This window comes from Patagioenas fasciata, chromosome 5, assembly GCF_037038585.1.
Source record: "Patagioenas fasciata isolate bPatFas1 chromosome 5, bPatFas1.hap1, whole genome shotgun sequence".
NCBI lineage: Eukaryota > Metazoa > Chordata > Aves > Columbiformes > Columbidae > Patagioenas > Patagioenas fasciata.
The window spans coordinates 31,297,246-31,324,002 of record NC_092524.1 but is presented as its reverse complement, the minus strand read 5'-3'; the positions used below and the strand labels follow the sequence as shown (position 1 = coordinate 31,324,002).

The following is a 26,757-nucleotide window of genomic DNA, read 5'->3' as shown; positions in this document are numbered from 1 at the left end:
AATGCCATCCTGCCGCCTCTGACAGTGACGCGCCTGTGGGAAGACAAAGTTAGCGTCTTACAGCCCAACCCCTTTCCGGGCGGCTGGAAGATGCGCAAGGGCTCTGTCAGGGTGAAGAGCGTCCCCTCAGGGACAGGGACGGCACTGCCCGCTGGCGCTGCCCGGGCCGACCCGCCCTCCCGTCAGTGCCCGAGGGCTGGGGCGGGCTGCTCGCTGACGGTGGCGAGAGCGGTTGCTTTGCAGGCTGTGGGACTGCGCTACGGGGCTGAGTGCGCTGTGCCGACCGCGCCGCGCCCACTCGCTGGCCCTGAGGGGACCGCGGTGCCGCATCCGGGGCGCGTGAGGAGCAGGAACAGTGCAGGAGGCGGAGCCGCACCGGGGCCTGGGGGCGGAGCCTCCTGGCGGAAGCGGCGGCAGGGCGGGCGCGGGGGCTGCCGGGAAGGGCGGGGAGCGGCGTGTGGCGGCGCTTGGGTCGGGGCTGTTCCCCCCACAACCTCTGCCGCCACCGCAGCGCGGGGGAGCCTCCCGCGGCGCCTGCCTCTCCTCAGTCGGCGGACGCTGCGACAGCCAGCCCCGGAGGAGCCGTCGCCATGCACGATGCCTTCGAGCACGTCCCGATCCTGGAGAAGCTGCCGCTGCAGATCGACTGCCTGGCGGCCTGGGGTGAGTCGGGGAGACCACGGCGCTGCCGGCCCGGGCCGCTCTCCTCTCCCGGGCAGCCGGGACGCCCTGTCAGTCGTTCTTGGGGCCTACCGCGCCGTTCCCTGTGGCGGGCCGGGGTGACCGCGTCGCTCGGCCCCCGTCCGCTGTACCTGGGACGGCCGGCAGCTGAGCGTGCGGACAGCGCAGGAGTGCTTCTCCGGGTTTAGCTCGTTGTGGTGGCTTCGAGGCCTGCAGCCGGGGACTGCCGGGGCCAAGCGCCCCTCGCCGGGGTGGCGGGGCTGTCCTGCTCCCGTCCGGGGGCTGCCCCGCTGTGCTGGAGGCTGCTGCGGATTCCAGGGCTGTAACTGCGGCTCGGCTGGTTTCTCGCTAAAAAGAGTCCTATGTGTTTTGGCTAAAATTGATCTTGGAAAGCCAGTGGTGTGTTCCACTCTTGGAATTAGAGTATGTGTGTGTTAATGGTATATAAATGTAGGTTATGTTTTCGGGCATGCTCGACGGTCAAGGTTTTGGTCAGGTGATTACACCAGCTGTTGTATTGTTAAGGCTTGATGAAGCTTTTCCTGCTGCTTGATCCATTTTCATCAGATGTTCTGCCGTAGCACAAAGTTGGTAATTAAACTCCAGACACTGTGAAACTGTGACCCATTTAATCTGTTTTAAGAACAGCGTTATAACCTGGGTAGTAATGCCACGTTTAACCATGGGTGTTTATGCCAGATTTCTGTTGTAGACAAGATGTGAAGGTAGTCTGTTTCTGCAGTGAGACTTTTTGTCTTTTATCTCTTTGAAAGCATTTATTTTTCTGAAGTAGAAAAAAAAAGGCTAAGCCCACAGGCATGTGACAGGATGGTTGCATTAAAAGAGGGAAAAAGAGATGTGATTCTGTCTCTACACCTTTTCTACCAGGTGGTAGAAAAATCATCTTGCAGTAAACAAGATTTTATTAAAATATCAGCATCTTTGGTAATGAGGGAGTGCTAAATGTAGAAAGAAATATTTGTGTATGCTTCTTTCGTATGTGATCTTCAGCAAGGAGTAAGAATTTCAGTCATATTTCATGACCCAATAAAGGTTCTATGTCTTTTGAATGCTATAAATGCTGTAAATAGGAAGAGTCTGAAACTGTCACAGAGTTTGTGTATAAAAAGATTCTCTCTTGTAAATATTCAGTGAGTCATCCAAACAATTCAAATGCTGTTTAGGCAAAGCTGCCACTGTCCTTCCAGGCATAGCTGACTATGTCAGAGAGTTCTTATGAAAACTTGGCCATTAAAAAAAAATAACAACAACAAAACACGCGGAGCTCTGTGTTTTCTTCCTGTTATGTAGCTCTGTTCCTCTCTGAGAGATACTAATGTTTGAAGAATAGTTTATTGCCGCTTTTGATTGCACAAAAGATGCAGTAGTTTGCTTCTTTACTTTGTATAAACAAGTAGGATGTGATGTCTAGGCTGTACTCTCTTTTATTGCTTGATCTCTGGCCATCCTCTTCTGAGAATTAAAGCTACTTCTGAACACTTCCACCAGAGAGATGGTAGTACATATGTATAAAGTCACCACAAAAAGTCATTTTTGGAATTTGAAACAAGTTTCCAAGTGTTGTCATAAATGTAATTTAGCTGTGAAGGGCAGTCTTTGTTGAAACTAATTAGACTTTTTCTTCCCTTTTTTTTTTTTTGTAGAGGAATGGCTCCTTGTTGGTACCAAACAAGGGCATCTTCTTCTTTACAGGATAAAGAAAGACATAGGTAAGTTGATTTTAAGAATGACACAAAAAGTTGATTGTTATTTTTATTTTCTGTGCTGTAGAGGTTGTAGGGATGTTAACACAAGTGTGTTTAACTGCTGAGTTTTCCTACTTAGATTTTAATATTTGTCTGGGATCTTGGGTGAAAGTGTACATACTGTTTATCAGATGTGCAAGGAGGATAGCAAGTAGTATCAGCCTTTTTTCTACCGTAAAGTGTGTTTTATAATGGGTCTCCATATGTTTGAATTTATAGTAAGTTAGTGTAATTTTTGTGAATATGGTGTGCACAGCAGTGCAGTGTGCTAGTTGCCAGAGGTTTGATGTTTGCCTTCTGATAATGAAGGACTGGATTAGTGAAAAAGCAACTTTATTCAGTGGATGCGTGAGCATAAAGGGATGGGGAAGAAGGATCCCTCCTGACTAGTTCTGTCATGTATTTACCCTTCTCCCTGCCTCTTTGACAGTCATAAGTGTTCATAGTCTATTTTGGAGATGCCACAAATAGAACTGTTCTATTTTCGGTTTAGTTAAAATTGATTTTCATTGAACAGATTTGTATTTCGCATTATCTGCCATTATGTAGAAACTGATGTTATTGAACACAGTAATGTAGTGTAGCGTGGGACAGGAAAGAAAAACCCAAACATCTGTTTCCAAGTTCATCAGCTCTTGGAAGGATGTTCATTTGTAGCTACTTGGATTCTAGAGACTGAATGCAGGTTGCTTTTTCTGAAATGTGTAGGCTGTCTATTCCAGTCAGAACATGCTAGTCTTGAGTTACTAGTGTCTTATCTCACATGGTAAATTTCTCCCCCTTTTTTGCATCTATGCCAGGAGAGGTTATGTCATCAGAAAGTGTCTGTAAGTCTTTATCCCTAAAACTCCTTTTAAACCCTTGTGGCGTAGTGTTTATTCCTTGTCTACTTTGCAGTGGTGTGCTCCCTAGCAATTTAAATTGCTGATATTTGATTGGTGTGCAGAAAGTCTTTATGGGTATCTTTGTATCTCTGGGTTTCATAATACTTAAATATAGTTCTTGTAATGTAAAATTCCAGCAAGGCAATAATGTAACTGTTGATGATGTCCTTGGATGGGTCCAAGAAGTGTAATTTAAATTTTCACCTGACTATGCAGAAGACCTTCTGATGCATTTAGCTATCAAGTAAAAGATAACACAGATATGTTAGAAGACTAATTTTTCTGGTGTTAAGTGGCCAAGTTTACCTTCATAATTCTTTGTAATCTTTTTAATGTAAGATGTATGCAGACATAAATTTAAGGGGAACTTCAGTTTACATACTCTCTCAAATCTTTTCGATAGGTTGCAATAGGTTTGAAGTGACACTAGAAAAATCCAACAAGAACTTCTCAAAAAAAATTCAGCAGGTAGGAAATACCATCTTTTTGATGTGGGAACAGTTTTCCAGTGTTTTCAGCCAGGAAATGAAATATTGAATGTACTCTGGAATCTCTGCTAAGCTCAACAAGTTTCCCCCAAACTATAGATTCTTCTAGAGGTGGTACAACCTGCTGCTTTTGCCTGCTCTTCCCATAACAGGAATAAACTTGGTTTGGTTGCTAAAGCAGAAAGCAAGGAATTGGAACTTACAGGTTTAATTTTGGCTTTTATGGAAATGCCGTGGTTTGCTGGAAGTCTTCAGCTGCTCTGAATTAGAATATTTTTTAAAAAGGCGGTAGTATGCCAACACACTGTAATATATGATTTGACTCTCAGATAAAATGCTATAGGAATGTAAATGTAATTCCCCTTGCTTGGAATTTAGAACTCAAGCAATTATCTACTGCCACTCTGCCACTCTTAATACTCTTTGGTGTGGTGTGGGTTTTCTTGTTTTGGTTGTTGTTTGTTTTGTGATTTTTTTTTTTTTTTTTTTTTTTTAAGAACTTGGGCTCATTGCTTTCCCAAGTATCAATATAAGCATTTAAAGGTTATGCAGCCTCTTTGAGCAATGCTCTGCATATTTTTAAAAGTACTTCTGTACTAGTAACATACCGCTTATTGTAACATTTTTAGCAGCTTAGGTTGCAAGCTGTATTTGCTCGCTTGTAAAAACTGCGTGCAAGTGAAAGGGGTTGCGATAGCTGGAGGAAAGTTGTGCGTAGAGAGCTGCCTTGCTGTTTTCATTATTTTGAGAGTATCTAAGATGCATTTTCTTAGACAAGCTATAATCAAGCCTTGTTCAGAAGTTTAGTTTGTGAATGAAGTCGCTAATGGAATTCTTTCTTTCAGATTCATGTTGTTTCTCAGTTTAAAATCCTGGTCAGTTTATTAGGTAAGTGAAGAAAATGTTTTAATATTTAATGAGCTCCTCTTGGTGCAGTTACTTGGCTGAATGTGGCACCACTTCCACACACCTGCATAGTAGTCCAGTTGTTGAAAAGTCATTGGGTAGCACTTAGACTCTTACTCTGCGGAGGAAGGATTATGCAGCATAGGTTGAGAAACAGCTTTGTTTGTTGTAAGTCAGCTTGGAGAACAACATATTAATGCTAAATTTTGTGATTGAAAAAGAAAAAATACATATGAGTATGTATATATTTTGTCTGTAATTGGCATGTTTTTGTACACATATATATGTATGTGCATGCATATGTGTGTGAACCATATGGCATGGCCTTAAACGTCTGTCCAAACTTATCTGATGTATTAAACCAGATTCAGTTTACGTGCAGGTTGCGATCTTTTACCACCTTGTGGAAGATCTAAGCTTGCCTGTCTCTGGCTATATTTGACCTTATGATCTTCCTATGTCTTTTTTTGCTCATGTTGCTACTCCCTTCTTTATGATCTCCTAGTCCCGGCCCTTCCGACTCCAGCATGCGTAGATTTCTGCTGCCTGCGTCCTCGTGCGTACAAAACCTTGACCACAGCATCCTCCCTTTGCAACCGTTCCCTTTCTGCTAATTTCAGGAGCCAGTTCAAAATGGCCTTTGTTTATACAATCATCCATGGTGAACTCACTCTGCTCTGGCCTGCTTGCTGTCCCTTCCACTCCCACTTCCTCTGCTTGGTTGGCGTCTGTTCTCGATTCCTTCATGTGATTTTACCAATACTGGTATTAGTCGTCTTTTTTGCATTTATTGTCTTATGTTTGTATATGCATTAGCACTCTTCAGCTTTTGGGAAAACATTCCTTTTTCTTTTTTGCAGCTCTTAGTTTCACAATTTGTTCTTTTTATGTAAGCATAAAATATGATAACTTATTTCAGGTAGCAATGAGCTCTGTATTTATTAAATATTGCATAATAATTGGAATTTTGGTTAAAACAGAAAATAACATTTATGTCCATGACCTGTTGACATTTCAACAAATCACCACGGTTTCCAAGGCAAAAGGTGCATCTCTCTTCACTTGTGATCTTCAGGTAAGAGATGGAACACAATGGCACAGGTGTTCTTACTGCTTTTAATAAGTTCAACATTTTTATGTTGCTGTATAGATTAGGTTTGTTAATTTTGTGTTACATGCGAGTTGCTTGGGTACTAGTGCTTTTTAAAATTAGTATTTACTGGATGTTGTAGCTTCGCTTAATGCAACAATTTTTAATCTAGTCTCTTTATTTTTTTTTTTCTCTTGTGCTTCATAAGGTATCTTCCTGTGCCTGTTGTGATTGTAGCCTTTAACCTCCTGATACAAAACTTCAGGGCGTTTTTATCCTGTAGTAACCTTGACTGTCTTTTTTGAGAAGTCCTCTTAAATAAAAAAGCTATTCCCTTTCCTTAAATTGCCAGGGTACTAACTCATAGTGGTTCCCTTCACCAAGCGTCTCAATGTTTCTGTCAAACTGTATTGGCCCAAGGAGTCCCACAGCAGTTTCGACAGATTCAGTCCATAATGTTTCTGTAAGGTATAGCAACCCTCTCTTCTTGTGCTGTTGTTTATTGACTCATTTCTATCCAAGTGCGTTTCTCAGCCTACCCATGTCATTCAGAAACCTTAATTATAAACAGAAGAGATGGCTTAGTGCTCTTTATCGCTTTTTCTCTCTTTGTCCCATGGGGCAAATTAAATATTTTGTTATTAAATATTATTTTGTTATTAAATACCTTCTAATAAGTACTTAGGCCTTTCTACGTGTTGAAACTAGTTATGTCTTTCACGGTGCCTTTAAATCTGGTAATTCCAAAGCGCCTTATTTTATGTGTGTACAGGCACTTAGCTCTGCTAGTATTTAGTGTCAGGAAACTTTTCCAATAGGTTAGAATATTAGACAGCTATTAGTGTTTTTATTTGTCAGTATAACACATTCTTTGCATTGTTGTGTATCCTCCCCTTTCCTATACTGTAGAGCTCAAGCTATTTATCTTAGTCTTCAGGACTGGGCTGATAGTTCTCTCCTTATCTTCTGTTTGTGTCTGTGTGTGTTTTTTCTCTTTTATTTTTTTTTTATTTCCTTGTTGTCATGATCTTTGCCAAAGCTCATTTTTAAGTATCCAGCCCCCACCGTCTGTGCTTCCTTGTTTAGGGAATGTCCTTCTGACATGGATGAACAAAGCTGCTTTTCAGCTGACAGTGTTGCTTCAGGCTGAGGGTTCTTTTGGCATTGCGTTATCTTACCTGCCTCTTAGTTTAGAAGTTCCCATGAGTTAGGCCTCTCTGTTTTCACAGCAGTCAGATACAGGAGAAGAGGTGCTGAGAATGTGTGTGGCGGTGCGGAAGAAGCTGCAACTTTATTTTTGGAAGGACAGAGAGTTCCATGAACTACAGGTGAGTTGTTTCTGTAGTCCGTCATGCCTCAACAGGGAGCGTAGTTGCTCTTTACTGCTCACTGCACAGTTCCTGTTGCTCAGAGGCACCGCTGATGTTCAGAGTATTGTCTCCCGTTGGTTCTGCAGTGATCTAACAACGAAGCAGCAAATGAAAGTGAAATACAGATTGAATTCACAATTAGTGACATTCATACGGTTTCATAAATTTAATCAACAGCTTTTTTCTGTGTTTTAACATTTTGGTTGTAGCACACTTCTAAGTCAGTGAAATGCATTAGTGTGCAGCCTTTCTAAATGTCTGCCTAACAATAAACACAATGGAAGTGGGTGCACTTCTACCAAAAGTTTTCCAGGTATGTCATTTAAGTCAAAGGGCAGTTATTGACAACAAGCACAGAGAACTGCACTTGTGAATACTAGGATGATAAAAAAAACTGATGGAAATGGGTAGAGAACTAGGCTGCTCTTCTAAGAAGTGACCAGCTAGCTCAGAGATGCCTCTTTATTATGCACACGTCTGGCTGTTTAGTTGTATACTGCCATTCCTTGACCAGCAGAAGTCAGGCTTGTGTAGTGGGGAATATGGTGTCAACAGCAGTGCTGCCTGTTACACTCTGTGTTGCCAAATTAGACTTTCGCTTTTCTCTTGTAACAGCTATTTTAACCTGTTTTCCTCAGGGGGACTTCAGTGTACCTGATGTACCCAAGTCTATGGCCTGGTGTGAAAACTCCATCTGTGTTGGCTTCAAGAGGGACTATTACCTGATACGGGTAAGACTGGCGTATGGAATACAGTGTTTAAGATGATTTGGGTAGAAGTACCCACTATGAAGGCTGCTCCTGTGCTCAGGGATTTAGCTAACAGACGTTTATGAAAAATAGCATCTTGTACTCTTGCTGTATGTGATTTTGGAAAGGAACATCCAAGTCTGTTCTTTGAAATTGATGTTTTGTTAGTTTGAAGCTCTTGCAGAAGAAGGGCGTTGGAAAAGATATATTTTGTTTTGGTAGCAGTTTGTGTAAGCTCAGTTTACATTTTATTTAATGTATTAAGAAAGGAGATAGCTCTAAAATAGGAAAAAAAAAACCCAAAACACAAGAATATCTTATCTGGCAGATAGTAGAACTTGAACATTTTATCTTTTTTTGATTCTCTTGCTGATCTGTAGTGATTTCAGTCTGAAAGTCTCTAAACTTACCGTTGTTAATTTAGTATTACAGTTTCCACTGATGCTTCATACAACAGCTATATTTTATTCCCTTTTCTGCCTTTACAATTGGCTTCTGCTTTTATTATGGGAAAATGAGAAGAAGATGAGGTTCACCACGCTTGTGTACATACATGGGTGACAACATTGATCTGTAGTCAACAGGAAAACTGCACAGTAGTTTTTACAGTCACTTCAAACTGACAGTGCTCACAAAAGAAGTGATGCTTCTCCATAGCCTTCCTAGATGTTGATTCCTGCCCTTCTAGTGTTAATTGTAGAGCTGCTCAAGCAGCAGGGTGGGGACTTGCAGTCCAAATGTCTGCTTTGGGTTGACTCTAGTAATTTACTGACCCATTGTTGAATGGCTTCATTTCAGTAATAGGCAGAAAAAAATATACATGTTTTTATGTTATTGTTTTTTGCTGACTAGCTGTTGATTTCTAAGAATGCTTGAGCTGTAATGCAGGAAGCAGCAGGAGCATGTGTCTGGAGTGGAAGGAGAAGCATTCTCGTTTTTGGTAGCAGAGAGTTAGATCAACTCATGAAACAGCTCTTCGTTGTTGTTGGGTTTTTTTGTTTGATTAGTTTTTTGTTTGTATGTTGGTGGGGTTTTTTTGTTACTTTTTTGTTTGTTTTGGGCGGGGTGGGTTCAGTTCCTTGGATAGCACGTGACCTCAAGAGTGAGTAGCTAGAGCAGGGAAAAAGGCCAGGCAGGTTCCTTGGCTTTTAGTTTGTTTTTTGTGTCAACACTCACTCATGCCAGAATAAAACAGTGTTAAAGTTTTGGTCTAAATGAAATCCTCTGGTTAAACCAACAAGTTTTTGAACACACTAACTGATGTTGCTACTGTGCTATGCATTTTATAAACCTCTATGAACTGTGTGCTCAGCTACTCTCATAGTAACAGGACTACATCATCTCAGATGCTGAAGTATTAATTCTTTATTTCCAAATGATGTATAAGCAAGATAAATGATAATATGCAGAAAATGTTATTTCTACTCTTTAAAATGGCACTTGTTGTATTAGTGATTAGTCCGGGTTGTAAATCCCTCAAGGGGTTTTTGGCTGTGGTCTTATGCAGCTTTGAAATTTAGGTTATTTTGAAAAATATTTTTTAAATTGTCTTTATTATTCTAGGTGGATGGAAAAGGATCCATCAAGGAACTGTTTCCCACAGGGAAGCAGCTGGAACCATTGGTAGCTCCTGTTGCAGATGGAAAAGTTGCAGTTGGCCAAGATGATCTAACAGTTGTGCTCAATGAAGAAGGGATCTGTACTCAGAAATGTGCCTTGAATTGGACAGATATTCCTATAGCCATGGGTGAGAATTAGCAGTAATTTGCTAAAATTTGCTTCTTTGCTCCTTTATATATGACAAAATTATGTTCCCAGTATTTGGAAACTGACTGAATTTGGAGTGTGACAGTTTCTAAAGTATTTTAAGTTGTACTTTGATTGTGCAAGGTTTCATGTGTTTATTTGTGTTTCTTCCTCTTCTTTGCTTCTAGTCTGTATGCCTATCTCCTCCTCAGAAAATAGGCCTATTGTGTGTCTTTAATAAAGGGACAGGATTTGAAATGGAGGGTAGTATGTTAAAGCAGTGTAGTTCTTCTGGGCATCTGAGTGCCACAGAAATTCGGTATGTTGAAAGATGAGCAAAAAGCCTGATAGTAGTCTATTAGCAAGTTGATGTCATTTGTTTTCAATAAGCAAAAAAGGGACACTTTTCAAGGGAAAATAAGTTTAAGAGAAGACTTGAAGTTATAGCTTGTTTCAAGGCATGTTTGAGAACAGTCAACTTATATTTTTTTACTTGTTTCACTACTAGAACACCAGCCTCCCTATATCATTGCTGTTCTGCCAAGGTACGTGGAGATACGCACTTTTGAACCCCGTCTGCTGGTACAGAGTATCGAGCTGCAGAGACCGCGCTTCATCACCTCTGGAGGGTACCGAGTATAACTGAGTTACTTTTGTTGGGCTGTCTGGGTGTATGGTAGCACTTTGAAAAACTGGGACAGGAAGAGCTTTTCTAACTCACTTGGCTTAAGAAGTAGCGTTGCAACTGTTTTTCAGGAACAGGCGAGAGTCATGGTCATCCTGCTTTGCGGAGTGAATGATAGGATTGAGTTTGGGAATTTCTGACCACTGGAGATCCATTCTCCTGCTTTGCAGTATTGCTCAAATTGCCGTTGTATCTGATCCATGTTTGTATTAACCAGAATTGTTTTTTTTCAGATAGGGTATTGCTCCTTTCTCAATGCTGGAACTTAGTAACTGACTTTTTTTGTCTTGTTTACAGCACAAATATTATATATGTGGCAAGTAATCACTTTGTTTGGCGGCTTATTCCAGTGTCCATAGCCACACAGATCCAGCAGCTTCTGCAGGACAAGCAGTTCGAATTGGCTTTGCAGTTGGCAGTAAGTGTTTGCAGCAGATACATTTGTGCAGAAGTACACAAAAGGATGTTTGCTTTCTGCTTGACTAACTGGTCTGGAGAGTTTAACCTCCGTATTGTCCACTTTGCACAAACTGGTAAACTCTAGCCTTTCATGACTTCAGTTTTAGTTTTGTGCTGCCATTTCTCTCTGTTGATTTATCGTGGTTTAGATGTTGAGATATCATCTTGTATGTGAAAAATGGTGTTTCTTAGCTGTTTTATCAGTTACTGTCTTTTAGACTTGGAAGTCAGTTGGACTTCATAGTCTTCAGACTACTTGTAAACTACGTTGCTTGGAAGTGTGTATTTTGTTTTGTCAAAAGACCAGGGTTTTTTGTGATGGCCCTCCATGTTACTGCTGAAATGTAATAATTTCTTTGATATCCTGAAGCAGTATGCTTAATTATATTGCTGTTACTGTTTTAGGATTTTCTGGTTTCTGGGAACTTTCTTGAAACTACATTAAAATGAATTCATTGCATTTTGTATTGCTAACTGGAAAAAAAAAACACCACAAAACAAACCTTTGAATAGGCAAATGATTGAAGAGAGAGTTGCTGTAATAGAGCAAGTATATAGGTAACAAGAGGCAGCTTTCAAACCTTCTGGGTTATCTCAGTAATACAATAAACATAGCATCTAAGAGTCACCATCAGAGATGTTCACTTTGGAAGATTATCCACTTTCTTTTTATTCTTTCTAGAGGATATTACTCCTGTTATTTCTGTAGAGTGTTTCATTCTCATTTACAAGGCCCAGGAGTTCTTAATGTTTGTTAATTTGTACGTATTCAGGAAATGAAAGATGATTCAGATAGTGAGAAGCGACAACAAATTCACCACATAAAGAACCTCTTTGCCTTCAACCTCTTCTGCCAGAAGCGCTTTGATGAATCCATGCAAGTTTTTGCCAAGCTTGGTACAGGTAAATGCTTGGGTTCACATTGAGATGCTTTGGTTAGGAGGAATGAAATGAAGCTGACAGACTGTTGTTTGGGGTTTTTTGTTTTCTGTTTCTGGTGTTTGTGCTTTGTTTTTGTTTGTTTGTTTTTAACAATGTGAACCAGGAGGTTATCTTGTCCAGACCAGTCTCCTGTGAAGGGCAAATAGCCCAGGCAGATATTTAGGATATTTAGGTGTGTTGTTGTTTGTGGTTGTTTTTTTTTTTTTTTTTTGGTTGTTGTGGTTTTTTTTGGTGAAACTGGTTATGATACTTAATTAACTTCAGTCGGTGAGCCAAATCATGAATTTGCCCTTTGTGCAGAATACGTTTGTGTTGTAGGCTGTTCTACAGCTTACATAGCATGTACATGTCTTGAGGGTTTCAGCAACTTTCAAAAGCCTACTTATAGCTTCAAATGAATAATAAGGGACAGCTGTAGATTTACTAAATCCTTGGACTTGGACCAAACTGAGGACCCTGTTTCATGGATCAAGCTACTGAAGCCAGGAAACTGTTCAGTGGTTTTCGAAGTCAAAATAGTCTCTGATGCTATTCTTGTGGTTCATGCTGGGGTTACTGGAAGAATACCTGGAGGCTGGACTGTACCATAGAATGGTGCATAATACAGATTTCTTTATTGGTGACAGTGTATGCCGTGTGCATTTAAACATAGAACTTTTACTTGTTTTGATGACACTTGACATCGTATTTACTTTGGAAAACTAAAATTAAGGAAAAGGACTGAGAACTCAAAATACTTTGAACTTAAATTAGAAGGCAATAATTTTGGATTTGCTTAAACTCCATGAAAATGGGTGCTCATTAGTTACAGATAGTGCTATTTGATTCTTGTTTCAAAAGCAAAGTAAATATTTCCTAGAAATCCTATCTTACTGTCAGAGTTGTTAATGCTGGGATTCTGTAAGAAGAGCACCAAGAGGATTATAACAATGGCTTGTTCTCCAGGTGTGCCAAGCACACAGATTAGAACTTGTGCTTAGACTTTGAAACAGTCTTTCTCTTGTTTCTTTTGCCTTGTTTTAGTTTCTTTTGTCTGATAAGCAAATTCTGTTATCTGGAACCTCACGGACATACAAGTTGATTACAAACAGCTCTGTTGGAAAGCTGAGCTTGCTCAAAGGTTACATATATTTAAGGTTTGCAAAAAAAATGTTATGAATGGTTACTAATACTAGTTATTTTTTGCTTAGATCCCACTCATGTGATGGGTCTGTATCCTGACCTCCTGCCCACAGATTACAGGAAACAGCTACAGTATCCCAACCCCCTGCCAGGGCTCTCTGGCGCAGAGCTGGAGAAGGCACATTTAGCTCTGATAGACTACCTGACTCAAGTGAGTGCTTCTATATCTTTTTAGAGCAGGATTGTTCAGTTTTAGTGTACCTTCTTGGTTAACTTTGATGTGCAGGAAGCAGTACGCCTACTCCAGCTCTGTCATGCTAGCGTTAATGGCCTGTCTTCATGGTTGGAAGCTATGAGAAAGCAGGGGAAATGGAGAATGTGAGGTGCCCCAAAGATGTGTGTGAGACATCACGTGTGACTTGTGATGACTAGGCAATACTTACTAATGGACCAAATCTGAACATGGGTCTGGTATTTTATTTCTAGTAGCCTTTTGAAGAGAGCCTGAGATCTTGATCTTCTGTTTTTGTTTGGTGACTGTTGTGAAGGGCACTCTATCCAGGAGACACATCAAAAGTATGTGTTACAAGGTGGAAGAGGAGGTAGTGGGTACTGTAACTTCCTGCCCTCTTTATTTGAATTGTTCTGTTGCCGTTCTTATTAGACTGAAAAGAAGCTTGTGTCTGAAGGAAGATAATTTTTGTGTCTACTAGTTCAAAACCTAAATTGTTCTCCAGATGTTTTAAATGTCTCCTGACTTCTCTAAAATGTCTTTATTGAGGTTAACTGAGTTTCCTTCTATGTTCTCCAGAGTCTTGACACCTTGCAAAGCTATAAATTGCAAAACAAATGCATACATCTGAGTGTTGACTGAGGAACTGATGTGTTGAATAGTCAGTAACAACAAAGATTATTTAGGAAATGACTAAAATGGGTTATTAAATTGATTTAATTTAGTCTTTTTACTTGGTGGGTTATATTTGCTGAGATAGAGAAATCCGTGGCCTTTTAGTGTTAAAAATTCATTTGATGTCCTGCAGAAAAGAAGTCAGCTGGTGAAGAAGCTAAATGATTCTGACCATCAGTCCAGTACTTCACCACTCATGGAAGGAACACCCACAATCAAATCCAAAAAGAAGCTGCTACAAATCATTGATACCACCCTGTTAAAGTGTTACCTCCATGTGAGTCTCTGCTTGACCTAGAGACCTTTCCTTTACCATTCAAGCTCAGTTGGAATTTCAGGTTGAAAATTTTGAGAAGGATAAGGTGCTACTTCAGAAATTCTCACACATCTGTCTATCTTTGGCCTAAAAATGATCTCTGAAACTTCAGTGTTAGCTAGTTTGCTCACTGGTCAGGAAGTAGTTTTGTGGAGTAAAGCAGATGTGTCCATTTGTGGTCTCTGCTTCTGTCAAAAGAACGTGGCCTTGTGTGTGTATTTTGAAGTTCTAATGAATGCTTCTTGTGTTGCGTTGTACTGTTAAATGCAGGAGACTATGATCTTTGCTATCAATGGTGTCTTTCAAAGCTGACCTCTATTCTGGAAGTGGGGGAATAGGTCTGATATATTGAGTTTTTTCTATCCCAACAAATCGGGGAAATGAAGATGGGTCTTGATCTAAGGTGTTAAGCAGTTACATTTATAGAGCCCTAAAATTACATTCGGCCCTTTCAAGGCAACCAGAAGGCTGATGTGTCCCCCAGTGAAACTGAGTTTGATGCCCCTGTGTTAAACTCTCGTTTCTTACGCTATGAGACTTTTATTTTCCCCACTGTTCCAACTCATGTTTTTTTGCTGTAAACTTAGGAGATGCTCATGTTTAAGCACTCCCTTTTTGCTTGCAGACAAATGTAGCACTGGTGGCACCGTTGCTACGTCTGGAGAACAATCACTGCCATATTGAGGAGAGTGAGCATGTACTGAAGAAGGCACACAAATATAGTGAGCTGATAATACTGTATGAGAAGAAAGGTCTACATGAGAAAGGTAGGTATGAGGTTGAGGTGGGGAGAGGAGAAGGGATAGGAGCACGTATTCTTAGTGTTGAGTTTTAACTTCAGTGAGCGGGCAATATTCTGAAGAGACTTTGTTTCTAGGTGTATCTCATAAGTAAATCAGTTTTTATTCCTGTTACCCCTTTGCCCTGTGTGCTTAAAACAAAGCTTTGTTTTGTCTCTGGTAGCAGAATGTGAAAAATGCACCTTTTTGTGTTTGAAGCTGGAATGATACTTGTGATTATAAAGGAATGAACCTCTTTGTTTTTCTGAAAGCATTACAGGTACTGGTGGATCAGTCAAAGAAAGCCAACTCGCCTCTGAAGGGTCATGAGAGGACAGTACAATATCTACAGCATTTGGGTGAGTGGGAGCATTGCTTTTGTGAAGTGTTATGCTTGTTGGGCTTAGTGGTTATTCTGCTGTTCAGCAACTTGCTAGAGACCTATCACATTAAAGGGTATCCTTGTCATCTAGTTTCTTGCGTAATTCAAGCTTCAAGGATTAATCCATGAATGTCTTGTTGAACCTTGACTATCTTATTGGAAAATATTCTTTGTTTCCAATAAAAACTTTCATTGGTAGAAAATATGGCATAGTATTTTGAATTTTCTTCCAGTGTTGACTTACAATCACTGACAAAAGGAAAGTTTAGCCTTTAGAAGTGTCAAGCTTTCCAGCTGAAAGGCTAACTTCCAGTTGCTGGGTCTTGTAGTATCTTTCTTGAGATGAAGAATCCTATATGAAGTTTTTTTTTTCTGTGTGTGGTTAGACCCAGGTTATGACCTGAGAGTTGTAGTTGCTGGTCACAGCATCATGGTAGGAACTTACTGTGTTGACTCTTTGTTGTGAACTCCCAAGTCCTTTTTTGGTTTTTCTGTTTTTCAGAATAGTCCCTTCCCATCCAATAATACTATTTTTCTAAATGCACAAGTCTTTAGTATCACACTAATAGTTTAGTAGTGAGTAGTGTATGAGAAAAATAACTTTGTTCATCTCCTAGTCTTACAGTGTTGGCAAAGTTTGATATTCTATAATTACTTTTTAAAGAATTCCTGCTGGCTTCTGTTAGCAACATGTTTATTCAATGATAGTACATTACTTACAATGACATTGGGAGCTTTCCTGTTCGTGCCATATCTCTGTCTTATACTTATTCATTGGCGTCATTTGGTGACTTCACCATCTTAGAGAAGCGTAGGTATGTTATATGCAGCATACAGCTTTAGAAAACAATCAATCTTGATTGACCTATGTCAGCTGTTCTTTTTCCCCTGAGATTTATGATGTTTCAGACCTATAAGTATTCAAGTTGTCCAGAATACTTTTCTAGAATGTTGGCAGCTTGCTAGAATTCTTTTAGTCTTTGGGAGCTTCTCTGGTGTTTCAGGACCTCCCAAAACCCAGTTTTCCTGCATGCTTCTTGCTCAGTTCTTTAAAACTGATAACGAATATTTGGGTCTGTTCACTTCGAAGTAACAAAATACAGTGGAAACAATCTAGAATGTTAATTATTGCTAATAGATGGAATGTTTTACGCTAGTGTCACTTGCACCCAGGTGAATCACAGAAATGTAATACTCTGTGTGTGTGTTTTAACTGGAGTAGCCGTTCTGCCTTGGTTGACTGATGCGTGTCACTTCTGGGAGTCCCTTAAATAAGATGATAAAAGCATTTCAGGCAATGGAGTTTCTATGGATATTTTTTTTTCCCCCTTGCTCTCCCTTTGGTGAGGCTTCTGTAGTCATGAGCTTCTAATCTAGGTAATGGTTGACTTAAAAAAAAAAAAAATTAATTATGCAGAATGTATTTTTATTTACTTTCACTTACATTCTGTGTTATCTCTTAGTCATCTCTTGTGTATAGGTTTTTGGGCATTTGATTAAGTTTTCTTAAATGGTTCTCAGGTAATTATAGAAAATGTTGTCCAGGTTTGTAGCTGTGGCCTTTAAAGTCATTGAAGATTTGGGTTTGAGACTTGTTATGCGTCAACAGAGTAAGCACTTATTGTTTATTGCATCAAAGCAAATATTAATTGTTAATTCTGTGACTGTCCATGCCCATCAAAAATAAACTTTATCTGTGCAGAGTTAGGCACAGGAGAATGATGTGTTTGATTGGGTGGTAGGTGGTGTTCTGTATTACAGTATTCCTTATCTGTTAAAGTAGTGGCATGCAGAACTTCTTCCTATTATAGCTGATATTAGGGATTGGTTGCTAAGAAAGTTTGGAAACTCAGTCTCTGTGTTAATCCCAGCAGCACAGAATATCCTTGCCTGTGATCTGTTGAGGGAGCCAATTGGTTTGTTTTCTGTTGTGTTGCGCTCTTGGCCTTTTAGTATTCTGACCTATAAACTTTGATAGTTACTTGATAGGTTGTTCTTCTCCTTCTGACATGCTGAGTATTTTGAGTAGGTTGTAACTTCATGTTTGATTTGGTCATGATTTCAGCAAAGGCAGCTTGATCAGTGCTTTGGAAAGAAGCTGTTGTAGTTCATCTCACTCATGTTTATAAGGAGTTAAATTTTCTTTGTCTCTTTTCCTATATGAGAACTTACTCCCGTGATTTTTCATGTCTTTAAATTTTCTTAGGGAGGCTAGCAAGCCCATTCCCATATAATTCTCTGTGAATTCAGAAAGTTAATTGAGGTTCAGCAAAATTCAGACCCATGACCCTAGTGCCGTTTGCCAAGTCACTGTTTTATTTCTGAAGCTTTGAAATTGGCTCTTCTGGGGACTATTTTAATTGTTTTACTTTGTAGTGCTTATCTTCTGTTTTTAAAAATACCGTTACTGTGAAGCTGCTGCTTGTTTTAAAAGTTTAAAAAGTAACTTACTCCTGATGATATTAAGGGATAAAGAGCAAACAATGGCTGCGTTTTTATTGGGTTGGTGTAGATTTCTGTTTCTTCTGTAGTTGTTGTTGCTTTGTTTTGGCAGTGAATGCATCAGTGGGCTCTGATCCAGAGGGTGGGGAGAAAGTCATGTTTTCCTAATATGTTTATAAACTTTGTGAACAAATTTGTCCAAATGAAAGTATTCTTTTAAAGAGACAGGTCTTAAATTTTCTGAAAAGCTAAGAGGTCATTACCTGTCATGTAGCTTCTGTGCCTGTTACTTCAGTACTGTGGTGCTTTACTACTTGTTATGAAGCATTTGACCCTTTGCTATAGAAGTCATTAGACTGGCAGGCTGGAAGTGGACTGAGGGAAATTACACAAGTAAAACTACAGTCTTCTATCCTAATTAAAAAAAAGTAAGAGAAGACTTTTGGAATGTTTTGGTCTGAGATGTTTATATTTGGTGGGATTTAATATTTGAGTTAATTATTGGTCCTTTTAAAAATCGTATTTGCAAAGTAATGAAATTGTGACTTTAGTGTGGAATGTGTGATTTGTTTGACTTGGAAAAAAAATGAACCAAATTCTTCCTGTAAATTAATCTTTGCTGGCTCTGAAAGCATCTGCTTGTGTTGTGAGTAGAAAGATCTTTAGGATTTTAACATTGAACACTACTGATTTTTCTATTCCAGGCACAGAGAACTTGCATTTGATATTTTCCTACTCTGTCTGGGTGCTAAGAGATTTTCCTGAGGATGGATTGAAGGTAAGTGTGGTTGAAACAGGCACATTACCATTGAGATTCTTAGTGGAGTGTATGGAATTGGGAGAACTCAATGCAAGAAACCAGGTATTAATGCTAAATTGAATTAAATATAGAGTTTATATTTTCTGTGTTCCATACTGTGGTAAGTTTAGCAGTGGATAGAGCAGGATAGCCTTTCAGTTTTTCTCATGCTTTTCTCTTCTTGCAATAGCTTATCTTGTAACGTGTAGCTAGGAACTTTTGATGGAACATTTAATGTTATTGATATGCTTTCTGCACAAGAGCCTGATTGAAGATTTTAATGTCAAATGCTTAATATGCCTTTCTTACTTTCCCTTTCCTCTTTGATATAGAACGGACTTCCTATGTTTCAGAAGTGTTGGGCGCTGTAAATCAAGTGTTAACTAAGGCAGAAGTGGGGATATTTGTTAATCCTTTCAGATGTGAGATAGCTTCTGGGTGCCTAAATATGATGCTCAGATTTTTTTATATTTCTTATGCTTACCTTTGGACATATATGATTATATGCTGGGCATCAGTGCCACAGAGAAAATGCACTGTGGCACTTAAATTCTCTGAATAAAATTTTGTTTAACAGATATTTACAGAAGACCTCCCTGAAGTGGAAGCTTTGCCACGAGACAAAGTGCTCAGTTTCTTGATAGAAAATTTTAAAAGCTTGACTATTCCTTATCTGGTAAGAACTTAGTCTGTACTAGTGCATTACATTCAGTACAAAATGTTTTGTGTAAGACTTTAGTTCTCCAGGTGTTGGAGCCTGATGCTGTCTCAGAGCATGCTAGCTTTCCTATAAGTTGTGCAAAGAAAAAATAATTGAAATACATGAAATCCTCAACTCTTGCTTTGGTAAAGGCAAGCATGGAACTGTTGCTTGCTTATAACAAACTACTTCCTAGAGGAAGTTTCTGTAACTGAACCTGAATGTGTATTTACAGGAACACATAATTCATGTTTGGGAAGAAACCGGTGCGGAATTTCACAACTGTCTGATCCAGCTGTACTGTGAGAAAGTGCAGGGCTTAATGAAAGAATATCTCAAGTCTTTCCCTGCAGGTATGTTTAGTCTTTCCTCATGGGAGGACCAGGGGCATGGACAGCACAGGGGAGCTTTCACAGTATGTCGCTTTAAGCTTTCCCTGTTCATATCCAGAAGGTGATATCCCAAGTGATGACCGAACTGGAACAACAAAAGTTGTGGGTTTGTAGAGAAGTCTAGTTTATTGCCTCCCGAGAGATCTTAAGGGACCAAGTGACACTTTGTTCATGATTAAGTGTAATGGCAGCTACTACTTCCTGAATTCTACACATTAAGGGTAGGGAAGTGTCTTGAATAACTGAGTCTATTGTTTAACCAGTCACTTGATGTGTTTTAGGCAGTTGAAGTAATTTGATAGGTGCACCAGAATCCCAGCCCATATGACAGTTTCATCAGCATTTGCTTCCTACTCGTAATGATTTGTTTCTCTTCTTCTGTGTACTAGTGTAGTGAAAGAGTTGTCTTACTGTAGACTATGTTGTTTTCTTCCATGTAGATAAAACTCCTGTGCCTGCTGGGGAGGAAGGAGGAGACTTGGGGGATTACCGGAAAAAGCTTCTGCTTTTTCTGGAGAAATCTAGCTGGTATGAACCTAGCCGACTAATTAGTGACTTCCCTTTTGATGGTGAGTTCAGTTTCCATAGGTTAACTAAACCCTAGCTTATGGCATTGTACCGCAAAGCCTTCTCACTGATTATGGAATCATGGTAACTAGAAACAGAAAAGATGGCTGGATCTGTAGTTGCAGGCCACTGATGTGTAGTTAACTGTGGTTTTGCTGGTGCAGTTGGGTTTACCAGTGTCTGCAGGATTCCTATAACTGTTCACCTAAGACCTTGTGGTGTCTCCCATCACTTAAACATTTAGCCTAACTTCTCGATGAGCTTGTATTGCTCAACAGGTCTGAAGTTTTTTGTATCTTAAGGTTACATAAGTATTCATAAAATGTTACTGAGACTAGTGTGAAGCAGACTTACAGTCTCTGATTAACTTTAATCTGTGCTCAGACTACAGTCCCTTCTGTTAGTTTTGCCACTAATGGAGCTTATATTGTCTTTGTGTAGCTGTTGACTAATCCTTCGTGCTCTCTCTAGGTCTCCTGGAAGAACGTGCTCTGCTCTTGGGTCGTATGGGGAAGCATGAGCAAGCTCTGTTCATTTATGTCCATATTTTGAAGGACACCAACATGGCTGAAAAGTAAGAATTTCTTTATTTTTCTATTTTTTTTTTTTTACTCACTGCCCTGTGGATAGGAAATGTTGTGAAATGTTGCTGTATGTGGAGCATGAATGCTGTAAACCTTCAGGATCTTCCTGGTTTGTGTGTTTTCTTGACTCTTAGGCTCTTCTAGATATCCACAAATGATGATACCAAACCCTCGAGGCTTGCGTTTTCATGCTCTTCTATCCTTGCTCTTTAGAGCAGTATGACTCTCATCAATACATTCTTTGTTTCCACCTGTTCTCAGCTTGTGAACTTCCCTGTGTTGTCCTTTCTCTTTTGAGACATTCAGTAGCCCAGGTGGAAAGTTGAGCTCCTTCAGTTAGCAGGATCCTCATGTATCATATCAGTGAACACTCTGAGTAAATCTGCAGTACTTAGGTGAAAATAGAGTTAACTGATACTGATAAGTATATCTGAACACTGTGGCCTGTTCGACATAGCTTCCTTTAAAGCTAGTATCAGCAAATGCCTCTTAGAGGACATTCAACCCTGGTATGCAGTATACACTAATGAACACCTTTTCTTTGTGATTCAGTAATTAGATATATCTACACACATATTTTTATGCTATGATTTGTTGATTAGATATTTTTTCCCCCCCTTTTTTTACACAGCTGAATTAAACTTGGTTTCTGCATGAATGCTTTTCAACTTGTTTGAAAGTGGGAGACTTACATAAAACCTCCCTCTTTCTCAGCATCATAATGCGGAGTAAATGGTATAATTTTGTTCAGCTTGATTAATTGATCAGAATTGGGTGTACAGTTACCTAACTTGGATGGCTTCACTAACCAAAGCTTCTAAATGTTAATTTCTGTGGACTGATTCTCTGGGTTCCAAAACTGTCCCTGCATTTCACTTCATTCTTCTCTGTTTTAGCTACTGCCATAAACATTATGACAGAAACAAAGATGGCAACAAGGATGTAAGTAGTTTCATCTTCCTTTTCAGTAAGAATGTATTAGACTATTTATACCATTCAGGCATTTTAAAGTTTTTGCTCTGTATAGACTTTTTCAGGGTTTGTGTATGTGGACAGGAACCTGTGTATAAGCTCTTGGAATTTAGGAATTACTAGATGATTTTTTTTTTTTTTTTTTTTTTTTTTTTGTTCTTGAGAATGTTACTGTATCACTAGAGTTGAGGATATATGCTGTTGCTGAGGTTGTGATGGAATTCAGAAGACAAAATACTCTGTGTGTATTCCACATACTTCTACAGGAAAGTTAATATTAAAAAGCAGTCAAGTGTTGCTTTCTAAAGATGATGAATGAGTTAGGCAAGATGAGGGAGTGCGATTAAAACTGCTTTTATAGAAAAACTTTAGTGTAGAATGCAAGTCCTGAGACCTCGAACATCATTGATACTATTCAGTTTTTGTTGTTTTAAGATGGGAGCTGTTTAAATGAACACTTCAGAATTTTGAATAGCATGGGTACAGCTTGTTAACACCATTGCTGGGTTCCACCAGGCACTGTCAGTTGTGGGTATGTGCAGTGGTTTCAGAATTTTCCTTTTTTGTGCAACAGGTCTATCTGTCACTGCTCCGCATGTACCTCTCCCCACCGAGTGTTCATTGCCTGGGACCAATCAAGATGGAAGTTCTGGAGCCTCAAGCCAACCTGCAGGCTGCTCTGCAGGTCTTGGAACTACATCACGGCAAACTGGATACTACGAAGGTAAGAAGGACTTGTTGGCAGAGGGTACAGGAGTAGCCAAGTGAACAGATTGTAACAGTGTCAAGCTAAATGTGTCAATTTCTATTCTGTTCTCTATTCATTGTAATTTTTTTTCTAACTTAAGTATATTTTGCTCCAGGCAATAAACCTACTCCCAGCAAATACACAGATTAGTGAGATTCGGATCTTCTTAGAGAAAGTCCTTGAAGAAAATGCCCAGAAGAAAAGATTTAATCAAGTACTCAAGAATCTTCTCCATGCTGAGTTTCTGAGGGTGAGTACCCACCACCTGTCGTTTATGGGAATGGTGTTTTAAAACCGATGTTCAATGAACTGTTTTTTATATGGAATATGTGTCCTCTAGATGGTGCTGTAGTGCACCTGGAATTAGTATATGTGCATCAAGTAGACTGCATGTCTCCTTACAGGAGATGGCAAGTACATGCAGTTTAGTTTGGATGAGGTGTGTACTTTTGCAGTGAGTGTCTGGACTCACTGAGCTCTGGTGTGCATTGCAGGATGATCTCAGAGAGATGGACTGGATTTCTTTCAAATAAACTACACCAGATGATGCACTTCGGTAGTTCATCGGAACACCATTAGGGCTTTGAGTGCCTCAGTCTGTGGACCAGACTAGTTGAAAGTAAAATCTTGCAATTCAGATAGTGTGCGTGTTGGGTGTTCAATACTACCTGCTCTGCTCTACAGACCCTCTTCTTTTGTGTTGTACAACTTGCTAATATAGATATAGCCACTGAAAAATGTTGTTACAGGTTTCATTTTCACTGGACTAAGAGGGAGCTGTGGTGTGGCATTGCTTTTTGAGCCAGTTTGTGTTTATCTTTAATCTTCTCTAGGTCCAGGAGGAGCGGATCTTGCATCAGCAAGTGAAGTGCATTATTACAGAGGAGAAGGTGTGCACTGTATGTAAAAAGAAGATAGGTAACAGGTGAGAAAGCATGTGCCTTAAAGTTTGTGAAGCTGAATTGAACATGAAACTTGTACACTTAAACTACGAATGTCGCAAAACTTGGAATGTGTATATACTTTGGGAGAACTGCAGTATGAGGTGACATTTGGAGAGTGAATTGGAAATTACGTCACTCACCTGGGTAGCTGGGAAAACATCAAAGTGTTAGTCAGTGAAGTTTATTGGAAGAATTTAATCCCGCTTTCAAGAGAGGAGAGTAATCAAATCCTTTCAGAAACTTGTCAGACTTCTTACTTCACAGCTCTAGAAGGCTGAAAAGAACTTCTCATACTGAATTTGGAAAATTTTCTAAGAACGATACCTACTCCTTGCTTCTTAACTGGAATTAAGAAGGATGAAATAGAGAATATCAAGCGAAGGCACATGTGTAATGGCTTTGTGGTTCCCTGGCTGATATACATTTTGTAGCCTAATTATCTTAGGACATCTAAAAGTAGAACTAATTCACTTGATTCTTGGATAACAGTAACTTTTCTCCTAACATTCCCAGTAGGTAATTCTGGGTTGGTACAGCAGGCAAATTTTATTTCTACTTTTTCTTCTTTGAATTCTAGTGAAGTGCCACATGACTAGCTTATTCATTGTCTCTCTTGTTGATGTGAACCCTTCTGAGATACCAGTAGCATTCAGAATGATAGGGAATGGTTCTTTTTTCCAAACTTTTTAGTGAATGTTGGTCTAAATATACTTAGTACTGTGCATATTCAATTTTTTGCTGTTAGCGTGTAGAACATAGCATCAGAACTTAAATTTGCATATGCAGCATTGTAGTGTTGTTTTAGTTGTCAAGGATTTTTCTAGTGCTGTTAAGTTCAACAAGGTTTTGAAAGTCAATCATGTCAGTATGTCACCCCATCTTTAATTTAGTAGCAGTGACTTCCAAGTAGTGTGCCTACAGAAATGGAAATAGTTAGTATTTTTTTTAATTATACTCTTACAAAATCCATAGAAATCTTATGTCTGGTTTTCTCAAGAATATATGCAAACTGTAATTTAAACTGCAAAGTGTCACTTTCATGTAAGCATCTTTTTCTGATTCTGACACAATTTGGATGTTCTTGTTTCAGTAGAGAAAACTGTATTGACAGTTGATTTTCATGTTCTGTTTCTTCACAGTGCATTTGCTCGATACCCTAATGCAATAGTTGTGCATTATTTCTGCTCTAAAGAAGTCAACACATTGGACACCTGACTTTGTCTTGGTCAACATTCATATGAAATTCAGAACTGACAACTTAAGAGGCTGATGCCTCTGGGATTTCATTTTTTTGAGGCTTGTTGCTAGGTTCTCATATACTGGGTAGAAGTCAATTGTAACTGTGGACTGTTAACTGTACTTGTCTGGCAATACTGATTTACTCAAAAATTACTTTAACCGTGTTACTACAGAGATGGCAACTACACTGTACCTCTTGGTACTCAGATGAAGAACAGAAACTGATTTTTATAGTGAGTTTTGTATTGCACTCCAACCTTGTGAATGAGTTGTTAGACAACTGTTGGGCCTTCACCACAAGTCAAGTTTTACTATAAAACTTACCTCTGTAGAATGACAACATTGTGATTTGGCCTTGTATGTAAATAGCTCCTTCAAAAGAGAAAATTTCCTTAAAGTCTTTGTGGCTGCATCAGTGTTTCATGGAAATCATGTTCATGGTTTTTGGCATTTAGAAGGCTTCTGTGCCTATTTCTATGCCTACAAATATAATGGGAATGTTTAAATGCTGGCCAAAGGAATCTTTTTATTGATGTTCAGTGTTATCACCTAATCTTCTGATAAGCAGAAGTTCCACAGGAGGGAGTCAGACAAACAGTAAATACCACTAGTGAGCATTTTTTTTCTTTTTACTTTAGTTTGAGCTGTAAATTGAATTCTGTATTGTTTGCACTGAATATGTTCACTCTTAGCATGAGTGGAAGCTCGGAGACTATTCTAAGAAGTTCACATCTGCACTCATACCAAAAAGCAGAGAACAGTCTGTAAAGCAGCTTCCGAAGGGACTGAACGATAGTTATTGCTTGAGTTTCTAGGCTACATTTTAGATTTGTGTATATGAAGTCCTTTGGTTTCTCATTTACTTTCCAACATTGAAGTAAAATCCAGAATATTTCAGCATCTCTCTATTTTAAATGCTCTAGATCTGTGTTCTGCTCAGGCTGGTACTGCTCTTAAGTCACTCTTGGGCCAAAAGTCTTAACTACAAAAACTGGATTGTACCATACTCCTTGTAGGCTGTAATATATTTGTCTAACTTATTTTTCCACGAACTTTAATCTATAGCAGATTTGTATGAGGGATATTAGAAGGTGTGATTGGTGCAGAAGGAATCAGTGCAGTGGTAATGAAAAGGCAGCAGTAGCAAACAACCCAATAGCTGGATATCTTACTCCCAACATCCCGGTCTAGCAATACTTACGTAATTATTAAATGGTGTGAAGCATGACTTGTAACTACCAGATATCGCCTTCTAACGGACAAGTAGATGGATAAAGCCTGTCTGCCTAAGGTCTAATTGGATCCCAATTAACATCATGGGTTTACTTAAGCCATTGTTATGTGTTTTTTAGGAATAGATCCGCCGTAGGCTGACAAGTCCTAATACACTTTCGTTTGCCAGTGTTAATAGTTTCTCCTGATAACTGTTTTTTTTTTTCATTTTCCCATGCATTTGTATTTATTGTTTGCATGCTGTGCATTCTTAACGGGTTTCTTGATCCAGTGTTTTGCTGCTTCTGTACTTGATGCCTTGGGCAGTATTGCTACTGAGGTCTTTCTGCAGGGGCTGGGTAGAGGGAATCTGTGGTGTTAATGTTTTTAACCTTGTATTTCTTCTATTTGGAGAAGAAAGCCTAAAAATACTTATATTGGATTTGCACATTCTGTATAGATCTTTATATACTAGTTCTGGTACAGAGGGAAGATTATTTGGGAGAGTTGGGTTTACAGGTCATTGAAAATGAAAGAAGGGTATTTTAAAAGGCCCTTGTATTCTTTGTATACAGATACAACAATGTTACTCTGATTTTTACCTATCTTATGTTTAGTATTCTTAGTCTGATTTTTATTTACCTTCATTGTCTGCTACCAGGAGAGCTGTACTCACACATGAGGATCTTCATTGTGCTCTTACTTTCACGGTTAAGGTTGTGCCTCTGTTCACCTCCGTTGCGTACCTTCTACAGACGTGGTTTGCAATGTATTTTTTTTTCTTTGGTTCTTATAATGTGGTTTGGGTTTACTAACTATACAGCAGATTTATCTAAAGCAATAGATTGTAATAAATATTGTGAACCAGTGTGTGTTTCAATCATTG

General features: G+C 39.3%; 1 protein-coding gene across 4 annotated transcripts; it reads left to right on the top strand.

Annotated features, from left to right (window-relative positions):
• Positions 1-559: 559 nt before the first annotated feature.
• Positions 560-26,739, top strand: VPS39 (VPS39 subunit of HOPS complex). 4 transcript variants are annotated; one of them, XM_071809215.1, is made up of 26 exons: positions 560-663; positions 2,346-2,411; positions 3,248-3,274; positions 3,735-3,799; positions 4,665-4,707; positions 5,706-5,800; positions 7,048-7,143; positions 7,824-7,916; positions 9,498-9,681; positions 10,189-10,309; positions 10,663-10,783; positions 11,598-11,727; positions 12,957-13,099; positions 13,929-14,072; positions 14,737-14,878; positions 15,163-15,249; positions 18,419-18,492; positions 19,091-19,189; positions 19,449-19,566; positions 20,046-20,174; positions 20,644-20,746; positions 21,653-21,698; positions 22,303-22,452; positions 22,592-22,726; positions 23,310-23,401; positions 24,560-26,739. In XM_071809215.1, the coding sequence occupies exons 1-26, from the start codon at positions 591-593 to the stop codon at positions 24,633-24,635; spliced, it is 2,652 nt and encodes an 883-aa protein (XP_071665316.1). In that variant the 5' UTR covers positions 560-590; the 3' UTR covers positions 24,636-26,739. The 4 variants fall into 4 exon arrangements, with proteins under 4 accessions (XP_071665316.1, XP_065695616.1, XP_065695617.1 ...); XM_065839544.2 differs by having other exon boundaries at positions 7,045-7,143; XM_065839545.2 differs by lacking the exon at positions 3,248-3,274 and having other exon boundaries at positions 7,045-7,143.
• The last annotated feature ends 18 nt before the right edge of the window (positions 26,740-26,757 follow it).

Bases quoted from the DNA above. Each gene is read 5' to 3' on its own strand.
- VPS39 (XM_065839544.2), top strand. From the start codon at position 591: ATGCACGATGCCTTCGAGCACGTCCCGATCCTGGAGAAGCTGCCGCTG. The intron at 10,784-11,597 runs GTAAGTGTTTGC...GTACGTATTCAG, and splicing joins AATTGGCTTTGCAGTTGGCA to GAAATGAAAGATGATTCAGA. The intron at 22,727-23,309 runs GTGAGTACCCAC...AATCTTCTCTAG, and splicing joins TCCATGCTGAGTTTCTGAGG to GTCCAGGAGGAGCGGATCTT.